The sequence below is a fragment of the Microtus oregoni genome, unplaced genomic scaffold, assembly GCF_018167655.1.
Source record: "Microtus oregoni isolate MIOR12 unplaced genomic scaffold, Mior012 000041F_ref0000270, whole genome shotgun sequence".
Taxonomy (NCBI): Eukaryota; Metazoa; Chordata; class Mammalia; order Rodentia; family Cricetidae; genus Microtus; species Microtus oregoni.
In genome coordinates this window covers 13,407,583-13,426,294 of record NW_024543208.1, presented here as the reverse complement: position 1 = coordinate 13,426,294, position 18,712 = coordinate 13,407,583, and the positions used below count along the sequence as shown (strand labels likewise).

The window sequence follows — 18,712 nt, the reverse complement described above, 5'->3', positions numbered from 1 at the left end:
CACACCATAAGTCTGCTCAATGCCTCCTCCATCACAGATGGAAGTGAGGTAACTGGGGGAAAGGGACGCCTCTGTACAGGGCCTATGCCTGTAGCCAAGATAAGAGGAAAAAGAAAAGGTTAGAAGACCTGGCCTTTAACTTGGGTTCTTCCCTGGAGTCTCAGTCAAGGCAGGAGAGGACTTTGCCACCCACCTGCTTGTGGTACTCATGAGGAATGTGCACTTTGGATAGACAAGGATCTTTGTCCCTGTTCCTAAGAACTACCCTAGGTGAGGATTGTCATCCTACAGGGAAGAAGTCTGTTCCCATGCTGAGCTATCTCTGAGCTTGTCCCTAAAGGTGATGCTAACATAGACAGTAGTAGTACCAGCATCCTGTAAAGAGCCATGGGTCTAGAGTCTATGTGTTAATCCTGGCTCTGTCTGCCTATGGAAAATACAGGTCTTTTAGGATCTTGATCTTTTCATCTGTACACACAGAAAGTGACCTTAACTTCCTTGAGTGGTGACCTACAAATACACTGTTTGTGTGACCAGTTGTAAGTTTGCTGGATGTCACCTCTTCCCTCCAGCCATGGAGTTCAGACCACAGAGCCTCTTTACCGTGGAGCTCCCTCATGCCTTGCATGAAGGTGCTGTACTGGTAGTGAGGTCCTTGTCTTCTGTGTAACACGACCTCTTCCACCCTGGCCCTTCATGATTCAGCTGTATTCTCTTCTGCACCACAGTTTCTCCTCTTGTCTAATTTTCATACTCTGAATTCTACCAGATATCGCCTCAATCGCTATGTTAGTTTCTTCTAACTGCCCTAATAAGTTATCACAAATGTGCTTACCTTAGTTTGAGGCACCTTGTGAATGGACAGCAAACGCAACCTTCCCTACAGCTTTTCACATTGCACTTATTTGTGAAGTAAAGAAGGAGCTGTTTCTAGGTATTTTGAAAATGAATTAAGCCATGAGGCTCCCTATTGGCCCAGCACATTTTTTACACTGAGTCCCAAACTATAAGGCCCAGACATTCACTTTCTCCCTACATCTGATAGTTTCTCTGACTCTCGGTCCCACCCAGCCTATTCTCTACACTGCAGTTGGACTCATGACCCAAAAGCACAGGTTGAAATCCATTCTGTACCTCCTCAAAAGGATTTGATGATTCCCCAGTACCCCCAGTACCTTCCAGAGAAAGTCCAGCTCCTCTGCTTGTCACTCAAGGAGTATCTTTGTAGTTTAAAGCCAGTAATCTACCCCCTTCCATACTCTACAAGGTCCTATGAGCCATCTGTGTGCCCTGTCGTTCTGGAATCCTGGCTGATGTCCCATTCCTGGATGAAATCTTGACACAGGTTGAGGAAAGAAACAGCCTGCCTTAGAGTCCCCAGCAGGCTTTAGGAGGCTCGCTGTCTGTCAGCTGAAGAACAGCATTATTTTTCCTCTGTGAGTCTCTCTTGGCTAGGGATACAGGGCTGTGTTTGCTTCTGGCTTGAAGACAGCTCTCCTCTCTGGGGCCCCAAATGTGCATTCTGGAGAGGTCAGTATGACCTGATGTTGAGGAGAATTATGTCCATAAGCTGCCCCACTCACCCTCATTGTCTTACCAATAACGCTGGGCACCATGGCCAAGGACAGTTCACACACCTCCCAACTGGGGAGACACCAGAGGCTCTGGCCCCTGGTGACATCAGATATGCTTGGCCATGCTCAGCTGACTGTTTAAGGTGGTGGCTCAGAAGAGACTGATTCTGGTGTATAGGCAGTGGTGTGACGTGAGAGGAAGAGAATGAAGTTAATGATCAGAATGGTGGAAAAAGAAAGCTCCTGAGATTGTACAAGGCAGACACTGAGACACGATAAGCAAAAAGAGCAAAACAGAAAGAACAAAGATGCAGACAAGGAGACAGCAAGGAAAAGAGAGATTCATGAGGAAGTCAAAAACAGGCAGGCAGGTAGAGTGACACAGGGTGGGAGGTGGCACCCTTGACTTGAAGGAAAAGGAAAGTGAGAGAGAGGGCAGAAAAGAACAAACAGAAGAAATAAAGAAAAGGACAGAAGTGAAAGCAAAGATGAGATTAATAATGGGAGGCTGTGGGTGGGGACAGAGGGAAGAAGGAAAGGAAAGAAAGAATGGAAGCCCTGAAGGAAAAGAATGAAGGATGGAAAGGTGAAAGAGAAGTTAAAAATAGTAGAAAAGCTTGCAGTGCTAAAGAAAAAGTCAGAAAAGAACAGGGCAGGAACCACATCCAGCCCCTTCTGGCTTCTTTGCCTTTTATGTCCTTGAGCCATTGGGGCAGCAGTTTCTTCTCATGTTGGTTCGGACACTGAGCATGACCAGCCAGGAAGACTTCTTTCCTGCACATCTCCTCTCTCCGAGGAGCTGGAAGTCCCTCAGATGTTGTCTGGGTCATGTCTGGGACTTGGTTCAGAAGCCAAAGGAAAGGAGGAGAGTTGTAGCTCTACCCTGAATGAAATCTTTTGTACGGACTAATGCCGACTAGGGTCTTGTTGTATCTCTCCATTTCTTCCAATCTATAGAGACATACACGTTCTCAATTTTGAAAATATCTTTGGAGGTGATCTTTTCAAGTCTCTACAAATGGATAAGCCCAGACATCTTAACCATAAATCACTTGGCCAAGGTCTCATAGTCACTTAGGACAAGAGACAGGGTGATCCTTGGGTCGCTGGCCTCTCATCAACTGGGCGAGCACTTTTGAAAGCTAGCCCTAGAAGACTCTGATGACTTTCATTCTGTTTCCAGTAAATTCTGTGCTGAGCCTTGGCAAGAGGAGAGGAAAGGAAGAGGGTAGGATAGGAATGTAAGTTTTAAAAGATTGGAATGTCGCCTAACACAGAATTGTAGCACCCATGGTAGTGTCCTAACTGCTTTTGGAATGGGCTTCCTAGACAGTACCCAGGAATGAATGGTAGCCTGAGGGTGGTAGATGGGCCACACATTCTGACCAAGGCTCTATGACTCCAGAGTGTTTGGCTAGCTGCCAGAGCTTCTTCACAGAGACATGGGAGTCTAGAGACTAGGGAACAGTTCATCACTTGAAAGCTGTGGGTAAAAGCACCTAAAATGGCATTGGGACTCTATTTCTGGGCAGACTGCACACTGCAGACCCTCAGGCTTTACTGTTTTTATGGAGCTGTGAGACTACAGGGCAAAACAAAGCTAGAAGTTCTGGAGTAGGCTGTGTCGTATTTAATGGAAAAACTAAACATTAGTTTTATATACTGTTCTCATCCTATCTGTGCGAGGATCTTTGTATAAAAGATCCCCTTTTCATGCCCTGACCTGTGTCAAATTCTTATCATAATCTAGTAAGAGTAATTTTGAGCCCAGGCACAGGACTGGTGGTGGCCTAGTGTATATCTTGGCTTCTCCATTTACTCTCCTTGTGACTGTGGTCAAGTTTCCAAGTCCCTCTGTGCCTTAATTACTCTACCTGGATAAAAATAAAAATCTCTAAAGGAATGATTCAAATAGGGTTTTAAAGGAGAAAGAAAAGAGAGAGGATGAGGAAGGGAGACACAGAGACAGAGAAGGTGTGGGAGTAATAGCGGCAGAATCATCACCTAGTACAAAATGGGAATTGCTTGACTAGTACGGGAGGGAGTAGAGAGTTGTGAGTGACTGAACAAAAGTGGGTGCTAGCTAGATTTATACACTAAATTAGAAATTTATTCAATATTCAACCAATATTCATTGGATTTTTACCTGACATCCATCATTGATAGAGAATGGCCATGGCATGGAAGGCATAGATTTTGCTCTTATAAACTTCCACTGTGACAGGACAGATGAGAAACAAACACACTAAGTCATCATGGCTCTAGTAACTGCATGAGGCAAGTGGATCTGTGATAGCAACATGGGAGAACTGGAAGGACAGTGAGGAACCACTGTGGAGAGAATTAAGGGAGAAAGAGAGACAGTGGGCATTGGCTGAAAATACCTCAAAGAACTAGTTGTTCCTGGAAAGTGCTGAGGGAAGTGGCCAGCGTCAGGGATGAGCACAGTCACTGGAACTTGTTGAGCATCATGCTGCTAACAGAGACCACAGAAGGCTTTGTTTTTTAGGTAAAATATGGCACCACAAATAGTAAAGCAGTGGTTACTCTTCCTGCTTTTTGTCAAGCTCCAAGAATGAGTGAAGTGGTGCTTTGTGCCCTTTTCATGCGTTGGTTCACCTGTGAGGTAGGTCCTGCAGGATTCTACCTCACACATGAGACAGAGAGAGTCGAGAAGCTTGTGTAAGGTTAAATCAAAGGTTTTCAATCAAGAGAAAACCTATCTGTGTCTATTCAAAAGGTCCAATCGTGTGTGATATTACTGGGTATGTGTGTTCACAAGCTCCTTTGTCTTTTATATTGCTTTTCTTTGATAACCCTTCACACATGCCCACAATTGAATGAAATATCAAACTATCATTTCACCTAATATCTCATGTGATATTTAGAACAGCCTCGGTAAGTACAGTTTGTTATTTCCTAGTTTATAGAGGAGGTTAACTGTCTCTATTATATAGATGGGAAAGATGAGGCCTGATACAAACTTACAAAAGTTGTGATCTAAGTCTCCTGGTACCCAAGTCTGGTATTCCTTCCATCATAACCAGTGTTGCTTGCTATCACAAAGCCCCCCTCTGGTTCTTCTTACAATTCCACCCACATGTGTAGGCAAGAGCATAAGTAGAACAGAGTAGGTGCATTGGTATCAGCTGGGATGTGGACTCAGCTCTAGTCCTTTTTGTTATATGACTTCATGTAAAATCATTACGTCATAAACCCCAGTTTCTACATGTGCAATATGGGCAAAGATAAGAACACAGCAGCCATGTCATCAGACTATGATGAGAATTACAGGTGATCACGTGCATGCTTTGCCTGGTTCCTGGCACAGTGACTTCTTCTTCTTTTTTTTTTTTTTTTTTTGCTTTTTCGAGACAGGGTTTCTCTGTGGTTTTGTAGCCTGTCCTGGAACTAGCTCTTGTAGACCAGGCTGGTCTCAAACTCACAGAGATCCGCCTGTCTCTGCCTCCCAAGTGCTGGGCAGAGTGACTTCTCCATGGAAGAGTGTTGCCATTAGCTTGTCCAGAAAGTAAAGGTGTTACAGTGTGAGAATCTGAATTCTGCTTTGGATTCTTAACATCTACCAAGTACATGGGCCTCTGGACCACTGAGTTTAGCTTTTCTCTATGTAGGCAGAATTTCATTCCGAGGAGAAGGAGGAGGAGGAGGAATTGGCCCAAGGTGGTATTGAGCAGTGAGAATGGCTGTCTGCCTTCTGACCTCAGAACCTTGTTTTATGCAATCCCCTTCTTCCTCCAGGGCTTTAGTTTTTATTCTACTCATCCAGCCCCACCCACCCCTACAAAGTCTTTCCCCTGAGACTCTGTTCCCACCATGGATGCTGGCACTTGAATGCTGTACCCAGGCTCCTTTGGCATTCCTTTCATAGAACAGAAGCCAGAGAGGTGAAGGTGGGCCTGAGGCAAGCCTCTGAATGTGTGGGAATGAGCTCCCCCCAACCCTAGGATTCAAGCTTGGCTGCTCCTGGCATGTTCACTGAGGACCCCTTGGCAGCCAGCCATTAGTGGGGGAGGCAAGGCAGCCAAGACAAGACGGAGGCTAATTACCTTGAGTAATAGGAAATTGGAAAGCAGTTGCAAGAAGACTGTCTAGGCCCCTAGCCAGGTAAGGACAGGGACCACAGATGCCTCGCTTGGCTTCAGTCATAGGCCCGAGTGGACACTCCCACCCAAGACCACTCTGCACTCCAACGAGCCAGGGGATCAGAAGCTGACCCCATTGTGGGCCTTTGGGGGACTCTCTCCATTTTCTTCTCTTGTTTGTTTTCTTTCAAAGCAAAATAAATGGAACAAACAAGGAAATTCAATTTCAATGGGGTAGGGCTGCAGACATTTCTGTTTGTTTCACGAGGGTGAGCTTAGGACAGAAAATCAGTCTTGACCTTCACTTCTCCAATTGATCTCACCCTGAAGCACTGTTTAAAATTGCACGGGTGGAGGGGCCGCAAAAGCAGTTTGTCTTCCAAGGTAGGGCAAAGAAAGGGAGTTTGGATGAGGGGGCAGAGCTGAAAATTCAAATGAGAAATAGAGTAGAGAGACCGAGATGCACTCAGATAAATAAAACCTTTGGAGAATAAAAAAATAGGAAGGCAAATGACAGATTTAGTTGGGAATCCATATGGAAAATAACCAGAGAAAATTTATAAGATAAAGAGGTACCAAGGGATACACTCATCCATTGCTGGTGGGAATGCAAACTTGTGCAACCACTTTGGAAAGCAGTGTGGCAGTTTCTCAGGAAATTCGGGATCAACCTACCCCTGGACCCAGCAATACCACTCTTGGGAATATACCCAAGAGAGGCCTTACCATACAACAAAAGCATATGCTCTACTATGTTCATAGCAGCATTGTTTGTAATAGCCAGAACCTGGAAACAACCTAGATGCCCTTCAATGGAAGAATGGATGAAGAAAGTATGGAATGTATACATATTAGAGTACTAGTCAGCAGTAAAAAACAATGACATCTTGAATTTTGCATACAAATGGATGGAAATAGAAAACACTATCCTGGAGGAACATGGGATGTACTCACTCATATTTGGTTTCTAGCCATAAACAAAGGACATTGAGCCTATAATTAGTGATCCTAGAGAAGCTAAATAAGGAGAACCCAAAGAAAAACATATAGGCATCCTCCTGAATACTAACCTTCATTAGGAGATGAAAGGAGACAGAGACAGAGACCCAATTTGGAGCACCGGACAGAAATCTCAAGGTCCAAATCAGGAGCAGAAGGAGAGAGAGCACAAGCATGGAACTCAGGACCGCGAGGGGTTCACTCACACACTGAGACAATGGGGATGTTCTATCGGGAACTCACCAAGGCCAGCTGGCCTGGGTCTGAAAAAACCTGGGATAAAACCGGACTCGCTGAATTTAGCGGACAATGAGGACTACTGAGAACTCAAGAACAATGGCAATGGGTTTTTGATCCTACTGCACATACTGGCTTTGGGGGAGCCTAGGCAATTTGGATGCTCACCTTACTAGACCTGGATGGAGGTGGGTGGTCCTTGGACTTCCCACTGGGCAGGGAACCCTGATAGCTCTATGGGCTGACAAGGGAGGGGGACTTGATTGGGGGAGGGGGAGGGAAATGGGAGGAGGTGGCGGGGAAGAGACAGAAATCTTTAATAAATAAATAAAAAAAAAAGATAAAGAGGTACCAATAAGAGAATGGAGAGGCACTGTAAGCAGCAAAAAGGAAAGTGACGGACACAGGTAATTGGGAAAAACAGGAGTCCTGGGGCAGGGATTGAGAATAGATTCCATGGTGAAACTATGATACCCCAAACTGTCAAGCTGCAGTGACTCTACTCACCTTCATTTTAAAGTTGCTGCACCTTCAGGGCAGGCAGGGCATATGCAGTGAGGGTCCAGCAAAAGTGGAGGGAGCAGGGCAGGAGCCCAGTTCTCTTCCGTGGGCACTTAAATGGTCCTCTTCCTTCCTGCCAGGTGAATCTTTTGGGGAACTTGGATGGAGGATATAGTGTCTGGCTGTGCTTGTCATAAAAAACTCCACTTTCTGAGTCTTCCCTCCTCTGACTCTATCCCTTCCTCTTCTCTAGCAACCCAGAGGACACCTTTCAGGGCTCTAAGGACCCAACCTTGCTTCATTGAAACCAGCTCACCCAGGGTAGTCCTTGAAAGGAAAGGACCCTGATAGTGAGGGATTGGATCAGAGATCAAGATGAACGGGAGGAAAGTGTTAACCTTTCCTGCTGGGCTCCTATGCATCAGGCATTCAGGCAAACTGTGCTTATAGAAGGTTTTATTTTTATTTTTATTTTGCAGAAGCAAGTCTTATTTATATTTTTATTTTCTATTTTTTATTGATTTTATTGAGTTATATATTTTGCTCAACTCCTCTCCCTTCTTCTCCCCTCCCCTTCAACCCTCTCCCATGGTCCCCATGCTCCCAATTTACTCAGGAGATCTTGTCTTTTTCTACTTCCCATGTAATTAGATCCATGTATGTTTCTCTTAGGGTCCTCATTGTTGTCTAGGTCCTCTGGGATTGTAAGTTGTAGGCTGGTTTTCTTTGCTTTATGTCTAAAAACCACTAATGAGTGAGTACATATGATAATTGCCTTTCTGGGTCTGAGTTATCTTACTCAAAATGATGTTTTCTAGCTCCATTCATTTGCCTGCAAATTTTAAGATGTCAGTATTTTTTTCTGCTGTGTAGTATTCCATTTTGTAAATGGACCACATTTTCCTTTTCCATTCTTCAGTTGAGGGGCATTTAGGTTGTTTCCATGTTCTGGCTATGACAAATAATGCTGCTATGAACATAACTGAGCACATGTCTTTATGGTATGATTGAGCATCCTTTGGGTATATATCCAAAAGTGGTATTGTTGGGTCCTGAGGAAGGTTGTTTACTAATTTTTTGAGAAATCACAAAACTGATATTCAAAGGGGCTGTACCAATTTGCACTCCCACCAGTAATGCAGGGGTGTTTTCTTTACCCCACATCCTCTCCAGCATAAGTTGTTTCCAGTGTTTTTGATCTTGGCCATTCTTATAGGTGTAAGATGGAATCTCAGAGTGGTTTTATTATACTTAATAAAGTTCTCTGCTCTAGAACATCATAAAGCAGGAGGGACTACCAACTTTTTTTTTCTAGAGGAAGAATTTGTCACTTAGAACAGTGAAACTTTCTGAGCACACAGGGGCTGAATCCGTATTCACACTCTGGCTAGTCTGTCCCCAAAACCTGTGCTCTTTCTTTTACCACATACAGTATTTCTTGGCTCAGAAGGAAGAAAAGAAATTTTGTTGAGGAATGAGCAAGCAGAAAATGAGAAACACCAAGAACAGACATGGAGGCTATTTTAAAACTCAAAACCCAGTCGGTCAGACTTCACGGGAGGAGAGCCGCCAGTGGGATGGGAGACCGTTCCAAGCAACACCTTGGCTCCCTGTCAAAGCAGCTCAGATCCCAGGGCCATTATCAAAATCTATTTAAAAAGAAAATAAATAAAACAAAGTGGTGTCCAAAGATAGGGAAGATGAACTCATTGCAAACCCATTTCCAAAGCAGAGGAAGGAAGGAGACCCTACCCCAAGAGCTGGGAAGCAGAGATGGTACCAGGCCATTGCAGAAAGAAAAAGTGAGGGGAGATATTTACTGTATTTAAAGGATAGTAGCTCATTCATCAGCTCTCACCATCAATTGCTTTAGGGGCATGTATAAACATATCTTATTGCTTTTTGTAGACATTAGCTAAGCTAACACCACATTGCTACAGTGCCACCCAAAGACAGGGCTACTCCTTCTAACTGAATGGATGAGAGCCACCAGGTAAGTTTCTGACCTGTTCCTTATCTGCTTACTCATCTGACCCATCAATCGGAGGATAGATGAGGCACTGAGGAAATTTATAATGGCCATAATTAGGCAGCAACAGAGGTAACAGTTGATACTTGTTAAACTCTAACTAGGGGTTCAGACCAGGGGGCCTAGGAGGATGAATAGTCAGGTGAATAGGTAGATAGATGAAGCGACAGACAGAAAGAAAGGGGAAAGTCTCAGGGAGACACACACATTCTCATAGAGAAAGAACTTGAGGCTCAGAGAATGAAAACTAATATAGAGAAAGGCATGAATTTGAACTGAGATCGCTCTGTCTCTAGTGTATGCCCTTAAAGAGGGACATCAAAAGCCAGGAATCAGGAACCGTTCGAAAACTTTCACTTTCTCAATAGCGTCATAGTTTCTAGTGTCAGAGGATCTTACAGCTTTTGCTTTAGACGCATGCTTGCTGCCTCGCACAGGTGCAGTGACTGCAGCCCAGACATCCAGTGCATACTGATTCTGAGGCCGGGAAGTCGTGCTCTCAAAGCCTGCTTCTAGTCCTTGTGTTCACCATCAAAACAATGGCTATTCCTTAAGGCAGAGTACCTCATCCTTCTCTGGTCGACTTGTCCAGCTATCTCTGTGCACTGCAGAATTTGTTTTTTATAGCATTCACTGATCTCACATGATTGGAAACAAACTTTGAATCATAACAACTATGAGATTGTAGAGTTTGAGATAAAGGTCTAATTCTCAGCTCACAGTTATATTCTTGAGTTTGGTCTATTGGTATATTTGTAGGGCAACTTAGGTAAAGTTATACAACTAAATATACTACACCCATTTTTATGTATCCTTTCATATTGCTGTCATGTTTTAAGTTATCTGAGGATAGGGTCTTTTGTATCAGCTACACTTACATATCTGAGAATACCTGAGTGCAGTAAGAAGACATAAAAAATGCTTAGAGAATGTGGGAGTGAAATGAAAACTCTATGTGAGAATATATAAACAGATGAATACATTATTTGGATAGATGAGTAGAAGAAGAGACAGAAGGAAAAATGTACGGAGGGTAGATGAATGGTTGAGTAAATGAATAAAATGAAGGAATGAAAAACAAATAATGCAAATAAAAGAATTTTTGAATAACTGTTAAAACAGTTAACATCTCACCAATTACAGATTTCTAGGGTAATAAAGGAGGCAAATTGTGATTTTTGCCATTAGGAAAATGATGAGATAATCTCTAGAAATCTTCATTGTTATTTATGATGGCTACCTCCATATATGACAATACTCATTTAGGTTTGAAACAAAAAAAACAAGCCTCCTGTCTCCTCTGACATTATCAAATGAATTTGACAGTGACTTCTAGGGGTTTTGATACAATGAGTCCAGAAAATTCTAGTATGTATGTATGTATGTATGTATTTATATAAACACGGGCATAAAAATAGACACACACATATATCAAAGAATATACATATGTGATATGTATATATATATATCAGTATATCTTAATATATGCTTACACACACAAATACACACACATATATTAGAAATACTATGAAACAAACAGAAGAAAGCAATAGGCAGGGATTGCCATGCCAGCTCTCCTTAATAAACTGTTCTCTAACCCAGAGTAAACTGCTATCCCTTTCTTGGCTACAGATTATTCATCAGTAGGAATACTATACTAGACTTTATACCTGGCCTCTGTGGGCCCTGTAGTACTCCCCTTCCATCTCTCACTGTGGTCTACATTCTAAACAGAAACTTCTAAACATTTGACTTCCAAGGCCACAATACAGACAAACCAAGAAACATTGGGATGCTCTGAAAAGAATTATTCTTCCCAGACTTAAACCCATGCTCACTGCTTCATACTCCCCACAAACCCATCACTACTTACTTGTAAAGACCATCTGGCTCCAGGCACTTGAAGATCACTGAGTAGATACTGACTTCAGGGATCTCTCCATGGCTTCGACCAGCTGCTACACAAGAGGTGCCCAGGCCAGAGAGTAAGTCATCAGCAAAACTCAGGAATTCTCCTGGAAGGAGATAAAAAAAGATGAGATCTCTAGTGCATGCCTTGATAAAAAAAAAAAATACTACCAGGGAAAAGGGAATATATGAAAATGTCACAAATTTGCATTTACAGTGCCTTAGTCTCTGTATGATTTTTTAAAAGATGACTTATTGCCATGTACCCAAGCCTGGCTTCAAAATTGTGATTCACTTTCTTCAGTCTGTCACACATTTGTAGGGATCAGTCTGTCACACATTTGTAGGGATTATAGCTGCTAGCCACTATGCCAGGGACATGATGACTGTTCAAACTTATGCCTGAAGTTTACTACCTGTGAAATAAGAATGCTAATACTGAACTTAGTAAGATATGGAAAACCTGTTTCTGGAAAAAAAAATCAAAAGCAGCAACCAGCAGGCAAGCTTACTGCAGGTAGGTTGTTCCAACACCACTCCACTGATGGGATCCTGTAAATACAAGGCCCACTCTGCCCTCAAACCCACCCATCTGCTGCCACCTCATAGTAACTCTGAATCACGGGCTTCAGCTGCCCACAGTGGACCAAGAGGTGAGTGATCAGTCAGTCAGCTGGGCACCCCAATGTCTAGGTCCTCGGTACAGGGACAAAACCCTGGATGTCTGTCCATTCTGTCTAGGCTTTACTAGCCAGCCAGCACGCATGCTTCCCTCAGGTAGGCTGCTCTAACACCACCCACTATCGATCTAACACTGTAAGCTACAAGTCCCACTCTGCCCCCAAACTCACCCATACTCTGTGACCTCAGAGGAACTCTGAAGCTCAGACTGCAACTGCAGAGAGCTAACAGAAAGAGTGGACCAAGAGAGACCTCAGTGATCCCCTTAGAAACCGATAGCCCTGCACGGAGTAGACAGAGCAGCTCCTAAAGACCCAGACAGCAATTGCAAGGGTTGGGCCAAGAGGCAAAGACACTGTTGGCACCAGTTGAAGAAAGAGATGGGTGGGCACCAGTGTAAAAATTTATTCTATACCCTATAAAGCAACATGGCAACACCAGAACCCAGTGGTCACACAACAGAAGATCTGACCATCTTAACCCAGAAGAAGCAGAAGAAAATGATCTTAACTATAACATTATGAAGATAATAGAGACCCTTAATTAGGAGATGAAAAATTCCCTAAAAGAAATGGGGAGTGGGAGAAAACAAAACAAAAATCATTTGAAGAAATCAACAAATCTTTTAACAAAACTCAAGAAAACCAAGAAAAAAATCAATCAAACAGGTGAAGGTAATAGTTCAAGACATGAAAATTGAAATAGAGGCAATAAAGAAAACACAAACTGAGGGAATTCTAGAAATGGAAAATCTGTGTAAATGAACAGGAACTTCCAATGTAAGCATAACCAACAGAATACAAGAGATGAAAGAGAAAATCTCAAATTTTGAAGATACTATAGAGAAAACAGATTCATTATCAGGGAAAATAATAAATCCAAAAAGTTCTTAACATAAAACATCCAAGAAATCTGGAACACCATGGAAAAACCAAACCTAAGAATAATGGAGATAGAAGAAGGGAAAGAATTCCAACTAAACGGAACAAAAAATATATTCAACAAAATCAGAGAAGAAAATTTTCCCATCCTAAAGAAGGATATGCCTATGAAGATACAAGAAACTTTCAGAACACCAAATAGATTGAACCAAAAAAAGTCCCCTTGTCATATAATAATCAAAACATAAAACATACAGAAGAAAGACTTTTAGAGCTGCAAAGGAAAAAAAGGCCAAATAAAATATAAAAACAGACATATCAGAACGACACTCAACTTCTCAATGGAAACCATGAAAGCCAGGAAGTCTTGACTAGATGTACTGCAGACACTAAGAGACCATGGATTCAAGCCCAGACTACAACACCCAGCAAAGCTTTCAATCACCATTGATGAAGAAAATAAGATATTCCATGACAAAACCAAATTTAAATAATACCTAGTCACAAACCCAATCTTACAGAAAATACTAGAAGGAAAATTGCAACCCAAAGAAGCTAACTTTACCCACAAAAACACAGGCAACAGACAACCTCACACCAGCAAACCCCAAAGAAGGGGAAACACAAATATTACCACCAAAAAATAACAGGAATTGAAAATCGTTGGTCATTAATATCTCTTAATATTAATGAACTCAATTCACCTGTAAAAAAACGCAGGCAAACAGAATGGATATGAAAGCGGGATCCAACCTTCTGCTGTATCTAAGGAACACACCTCAACCTCAAAGACAGAAATTACCTCAGAGTAAAGGGATGAGAAAAAAAATTTCCAGTCAAATGGACCCAAGAAATAAGCAGGTGTAGCTCTCATAATACCTACCAAAATAGACATCAAATTAAAATCAATCAGAAGAAATGAAGAAGGACACTTCATACTCATCACAGGAAAAATTCATCAAGATGAAATCTCAATCCTGAAGATTTATGCCCCAAATACAAGAGCATCCATATATGTAAAAAAAAAAAATACTAAAGCTTAAATTGCACATCAAACCCACACACTAATAGTAACAGACTTCAATACCCTACTTTCCACAACTGACAAGTCAACCAGACAGAAACTTAACAGAGAAATAATAAAACTAACATATTCTATGACTCAAATGGACTTATTAAACATCTATAGAATATTTCACCCTAACCCCTAAGGGCGTACCTTCTTCTAAGCACCCCAGGGCACGTTCTCTAAAATTGACCACATTCTTAGAGATAAAGCAAACCTCAACATACAAAAAAAAAAAATTGGAATAACCCCCTGTATCTTACCAGGTAACCATGGTTTAAAGTTAGAGTTCAACAACAACACTAATTGCAGAAAACCTGCAAATTCATAGAAATTGAACAGTGCTAAATTAAATCACCCTTGTGATGGAGGAAGGTCATTGGTTAATTAAATAAAGAACCTGCTTACCCTGATATGTTAGAACATAGGTGGGTGGAGTAAACAGAACAGAATGCTGGGAGGAAGAGGAAGTGAGCTCAGAGGCCATGCTCCCCTCTCCCGGGCAGACATATGAAGCTCAGACCCAGGATAGACGTAGGCTAGAATCTTTCCTGGTAAGATTGATGCTACACAGATTATTAGAGATGGGATGATTGGGATAGGAGAATTAGCCTGTAAGGGCTAGAGTTAATGGGCCAAGCAGTGTTTAAAAGAATACAATTTGTGTGTTGTTATTTCAGGGCATAAGCTAGCCAGGAACTGGGGCGGCAGGAACGCAACCCGCAGCTATTACTACACCCCTGGATCTAGGAAGAAATAAAGAAAGAAATTAAAGACTTTCTAGAATTTCACAAAACTGAAGGCATGATGTACCCAAACCTACGGGACACTATGAAAGCATTGCTAAAAGGAAAATTCATAACACTAAGTGCCTTCATAAAAAAAAGTGAAGAAATCTCACACTAGTGACTTAAGAGCACACCTGAAAGCTCTAGAACAAAAAGTAGCAGACAGGAAATAATCAAATTGGGAGCCAAAATCAATAAAATAGAAACAAACAAACAAACAAAAATCAATATAAAGAATCAATGAAACAGAAAGTTGGTTCTTTGAGAAAATCAACAAGATAAACAAACCCTTATCCAAACTGATCAAAAGGCAGAGAGAAATCATCCAAATAATAAAATCAGAAAGGAGAAGGGGGACATAACAATAAACAGTGAAGAAATCCAGAGAATTATTAGGTCATACTACAAAACCTGCACTCCACAAATACTGAAAATGTAAAAGAAATGGACAATTTTCTGAATAGGTACCACATACCAAAATAAATCAAGACCTGGTGAACAATTTAAATAAACCTATAACTTACAAAGAAATAGAAGCTGTCATTAAATGCCTCCCAACCAAAAAAAGCCCAGGGCCTGATGATTTTAGTGCAGAATTCTACCATTGGGTTTAAGGAAACAATTGAAGCTAACTAGAAAGAGAAACTAGGTAGTAAAGATTGAAAAGAGCAATTAAACTTTTATAATCTAATAATCTAGATTAGCTCTGACAGGAGTTGAATTGCATTGCTTCAGACAGTGAATCTTCATTTCTGTACCTAGTTTTCATCTCTGTAAGGTGAAAGAACTACAGTAATTCTTGAAAAATAACATAGGTGTACAACAATATGAACAGATAGATAGTGTCATACTATTTAAACTTAGCACAGATTTAGAGCTAACTAAATATTTAGCAATATAGAAATGACTGTCAATCTGGCAATTGTAGCCAAATGGAAGGATACATATAGACTTTAAAAATAACCTCTGGAAAGATATGAAGATATATAAAAGAGCACTGATGACAAATTTCAAGCTAGAAACATGACAAACAATATAAAATATTCTTTTGTGAAAATTTCCCTCACATACATGAATTTAATACAGGAGGAATAGACATACAGCATATGCATGGCAGTGTTTATGAAGGAAATCATGGATACCTTTCTTAGTTTTGCTTATCTCTAATTTTAAAAATATCTGCTATAAATATACAGTTTTCATAAAAATAAAAATCAATACAAATTACGAAAAATAAAGTAAATAAACCTAAACAGTCTCTTAGCTCCTTTCTAATTTTAAAGTTGGATAATTTTGAAGTAGGACTAGCATGTGAGGAGGTGTTTTATACCATACAGTATGAAGTACTGTGAGCCCCCCACCCACTGCTTCTTTACACATATTCATAGAAAGGAGATAATATTCTTTCCAGAAGCCATAGCTGACAAAATAAACAGCCTATTATCAGGTACAGGATACAGCTCCTCAAGATTTTGGTCAGAAATTCTCTAAAAAAACACAAGATATTGTCAAGGCTCTTTACCAAGTACCAGAACTTTATGAAAAGACACTATTATTTCAGGCAAAACACTATTTGCTCACAAGCCAAAATCCAATTGATAAATGACCATGAAGCTTCCCCCCTACTGTATAGCTTTCATAGTACCAGAGCCTGCTGTACAGGATGCTTGATGAGCAAGGTTACCACCAACCTTACTATGTTGTGAACTACAGTGACAGTTACTGGACAATACATGTCCACGGGTGCAATAGTGGTACAAATATTATTGAGGAAACCAATTGCTTTCTGGTTAAATTTAAATCCCACTTCTAAGAAGAAAAGACATGCCTAATATTGTTAACTTGGTCAAGAACCCAAGGTTCAGGAGACCTGATGTTCCAAGGATGGACATGGTATTGTTACTTTACTGAATGGACACAGCATCAAATGTACTTCTTAATTCTTATTTCTATACTCAAAGACTGGAACATGCTTCAGCTCTTATTGAAGAAGGTTCTTCGTGCAGTGTATGGTGGCTAATCTACAAACTGACAACTGTCCAAAGTCAGAAAATACCAGTAGAATACTTAGCCACAAATTCAACATCTGTGCCGTAACTGCTTTCAAGGCTTAGCAACCACCTTGAAGGTAGGGGGAAAGATCTAAGAGTCAGAAATCATGAATGATTGGAGCAACATAGTGTCTCCTACACATGGCAGGATTGCCATACTTGTAAACTCACAGCAGCGTGGGGCTGCCTGCACAGTGCCTCCGAGAGATAAAGCTAGTCAACCTCTCAGCTGAGATAGGGGTGGCTCAGGGCCCCCATAACTAACTGAGGACTATTTGATTGTTGAAGTCCTCTGGAATAGGGTGAGTCAATTTTCTTTAAAAGCATGGTCTTTGGAAGGTTATCATCTTCCCTGAGTAAATGGGGAAAACAAACTAAATAAGGTGGGGTAGAAGTTGAGAGAAGAGAGAAGATCTATCTAGGGTGGTTCTTAGAGGTTAGCGGGACAAGTGGAGTGAAGTGATTATAATCAAAATATACTGCATATATGTATAAAATACTAAAAATTAATTAACTATATTTTAATAGTCCCACCCAGCTCTGATGATCTACAACAATAACCAGCACAATAGTCCTCAGTGTAATAGTGGCACACCATGTATACCTTAGCAGTAACCAACAGCTCTCTAATGGCATTAAGTCCAGCTCATAAGTAGAATGGTACTGGGAACCTAGCCAACTACCCAAGGCCACCACTTAACTAAACCAGAATAATCCCTAACTGGACTCTAAATAGTTACCTTTATACCCACAGATAAATATGGCATATCACCCTCATCAAGGCAACTTCTTTACAAAAGACCATTAAATAAAACTAAAACCAATGAAAATTCATAATTGTGGGCCCAGTCCTATTAGACACATCTACAATACAATTTAACATATAGCTCAGGGAACATTGAGGAAGAGTTAGCGAAAATATTTTAAGGCACAGATGATCAGGGAGTTTGTTGTGAGACTATTTTACGGTAATGTCAGAAGCTACACCCATGAAATCTCACAACGTGACTGCCCAAAGCTGATCTAGAAAGTAAAGCTAAGAATCTAGAAAGAAACAAGGATGCCCAGGTGCAGAATCTTGTTCACATGGAGAGGTAATGGGCTTTCATCTAGTATAGCCTTAGACACCGCATTTCTACTGGAAACCTCTTAGATTGACCTTTTTGATAGCAGAATCACATGTCACCAAACATTTCCATTCTAATAGATATCAAGCATAATAGTATATGGGACAACAAATTAGAAACAAGGAAGAAAATGGATGGAGTGAAGGGATTGTTTCACTTAGTCTCGAGACTGCAGTCTGGCTGCTTCTATTTGTTTTCATACAGCTTGGTTCGACATCTGTCTGCTTTTCAATTTTCTTCCAGATATCCATTGAAGAAATTGGCTCTTCATGCAGGGACTCAGTACGCTTGTAACTAATACTAATTAACTGTCTGGAAGGCAAAAGATGGCTGGCATTTATTTTTGAAAGGACACAGCTTTCCAGATATTTCCATGAATCTCAGAATCGTTCAGGCCATGGATCAAAGCCTTATAAGCATATTAGGTCGGTCAGCACAGTTCTAACTCCTATGTAGCTCCGAGGATTGTGAATATCATTTAAGGGAAAAACTCAGATGGCCTGAAATATAGCAACTCATAAAGAGGGCACAACAGAAATACAGTGTCCAGATTTCATGGAGATTAAGTGCAAATAATGACTGAAGAAACTTAATAAGAAGGGAACTTATGCTTTAGTATGTACTTAATCCTTCTAGCAAACAACAAGCCAGACGTCATCACTCTACTGTAGTGGTTAAAATTGCAAAAGAAGGGCCTAAGACTTGAACCTCTAATCATCCAGGGCTGAAGTCTAATCTTTTATACTATGCTGCCTCCTGGAGAGGAT

At 41.1% G+C, this 18,712-nt stretch overlaps 1 protein-coding gene across 4 annotated transcripts in view; it reads right to left on the bottom strand.

Annotated features, from left to right (window-relative positions):
- Positions 1 to 18,712, bottom strand: part of Astn2 (astrotactin 2) — a 998,237-nt gene that overhangs the window by 42,663 nt on the left and 936,862 nt on the right. For all 4 annotated transcript variants that reach the window (XM_041632337.1, XM_041632338.1, XM_041632339.1 and 1 more), the window contains one exon: positions 11,317 to 11,458. In XM_041632337.1, the coding sequence (XP_041488271.1) occupies positions 11,317 to 11,458 (142 nt within the window). The remainder of the gene's footprint in view (positions 1 to 11,316; positions 11,459 to 18,712) is intronic.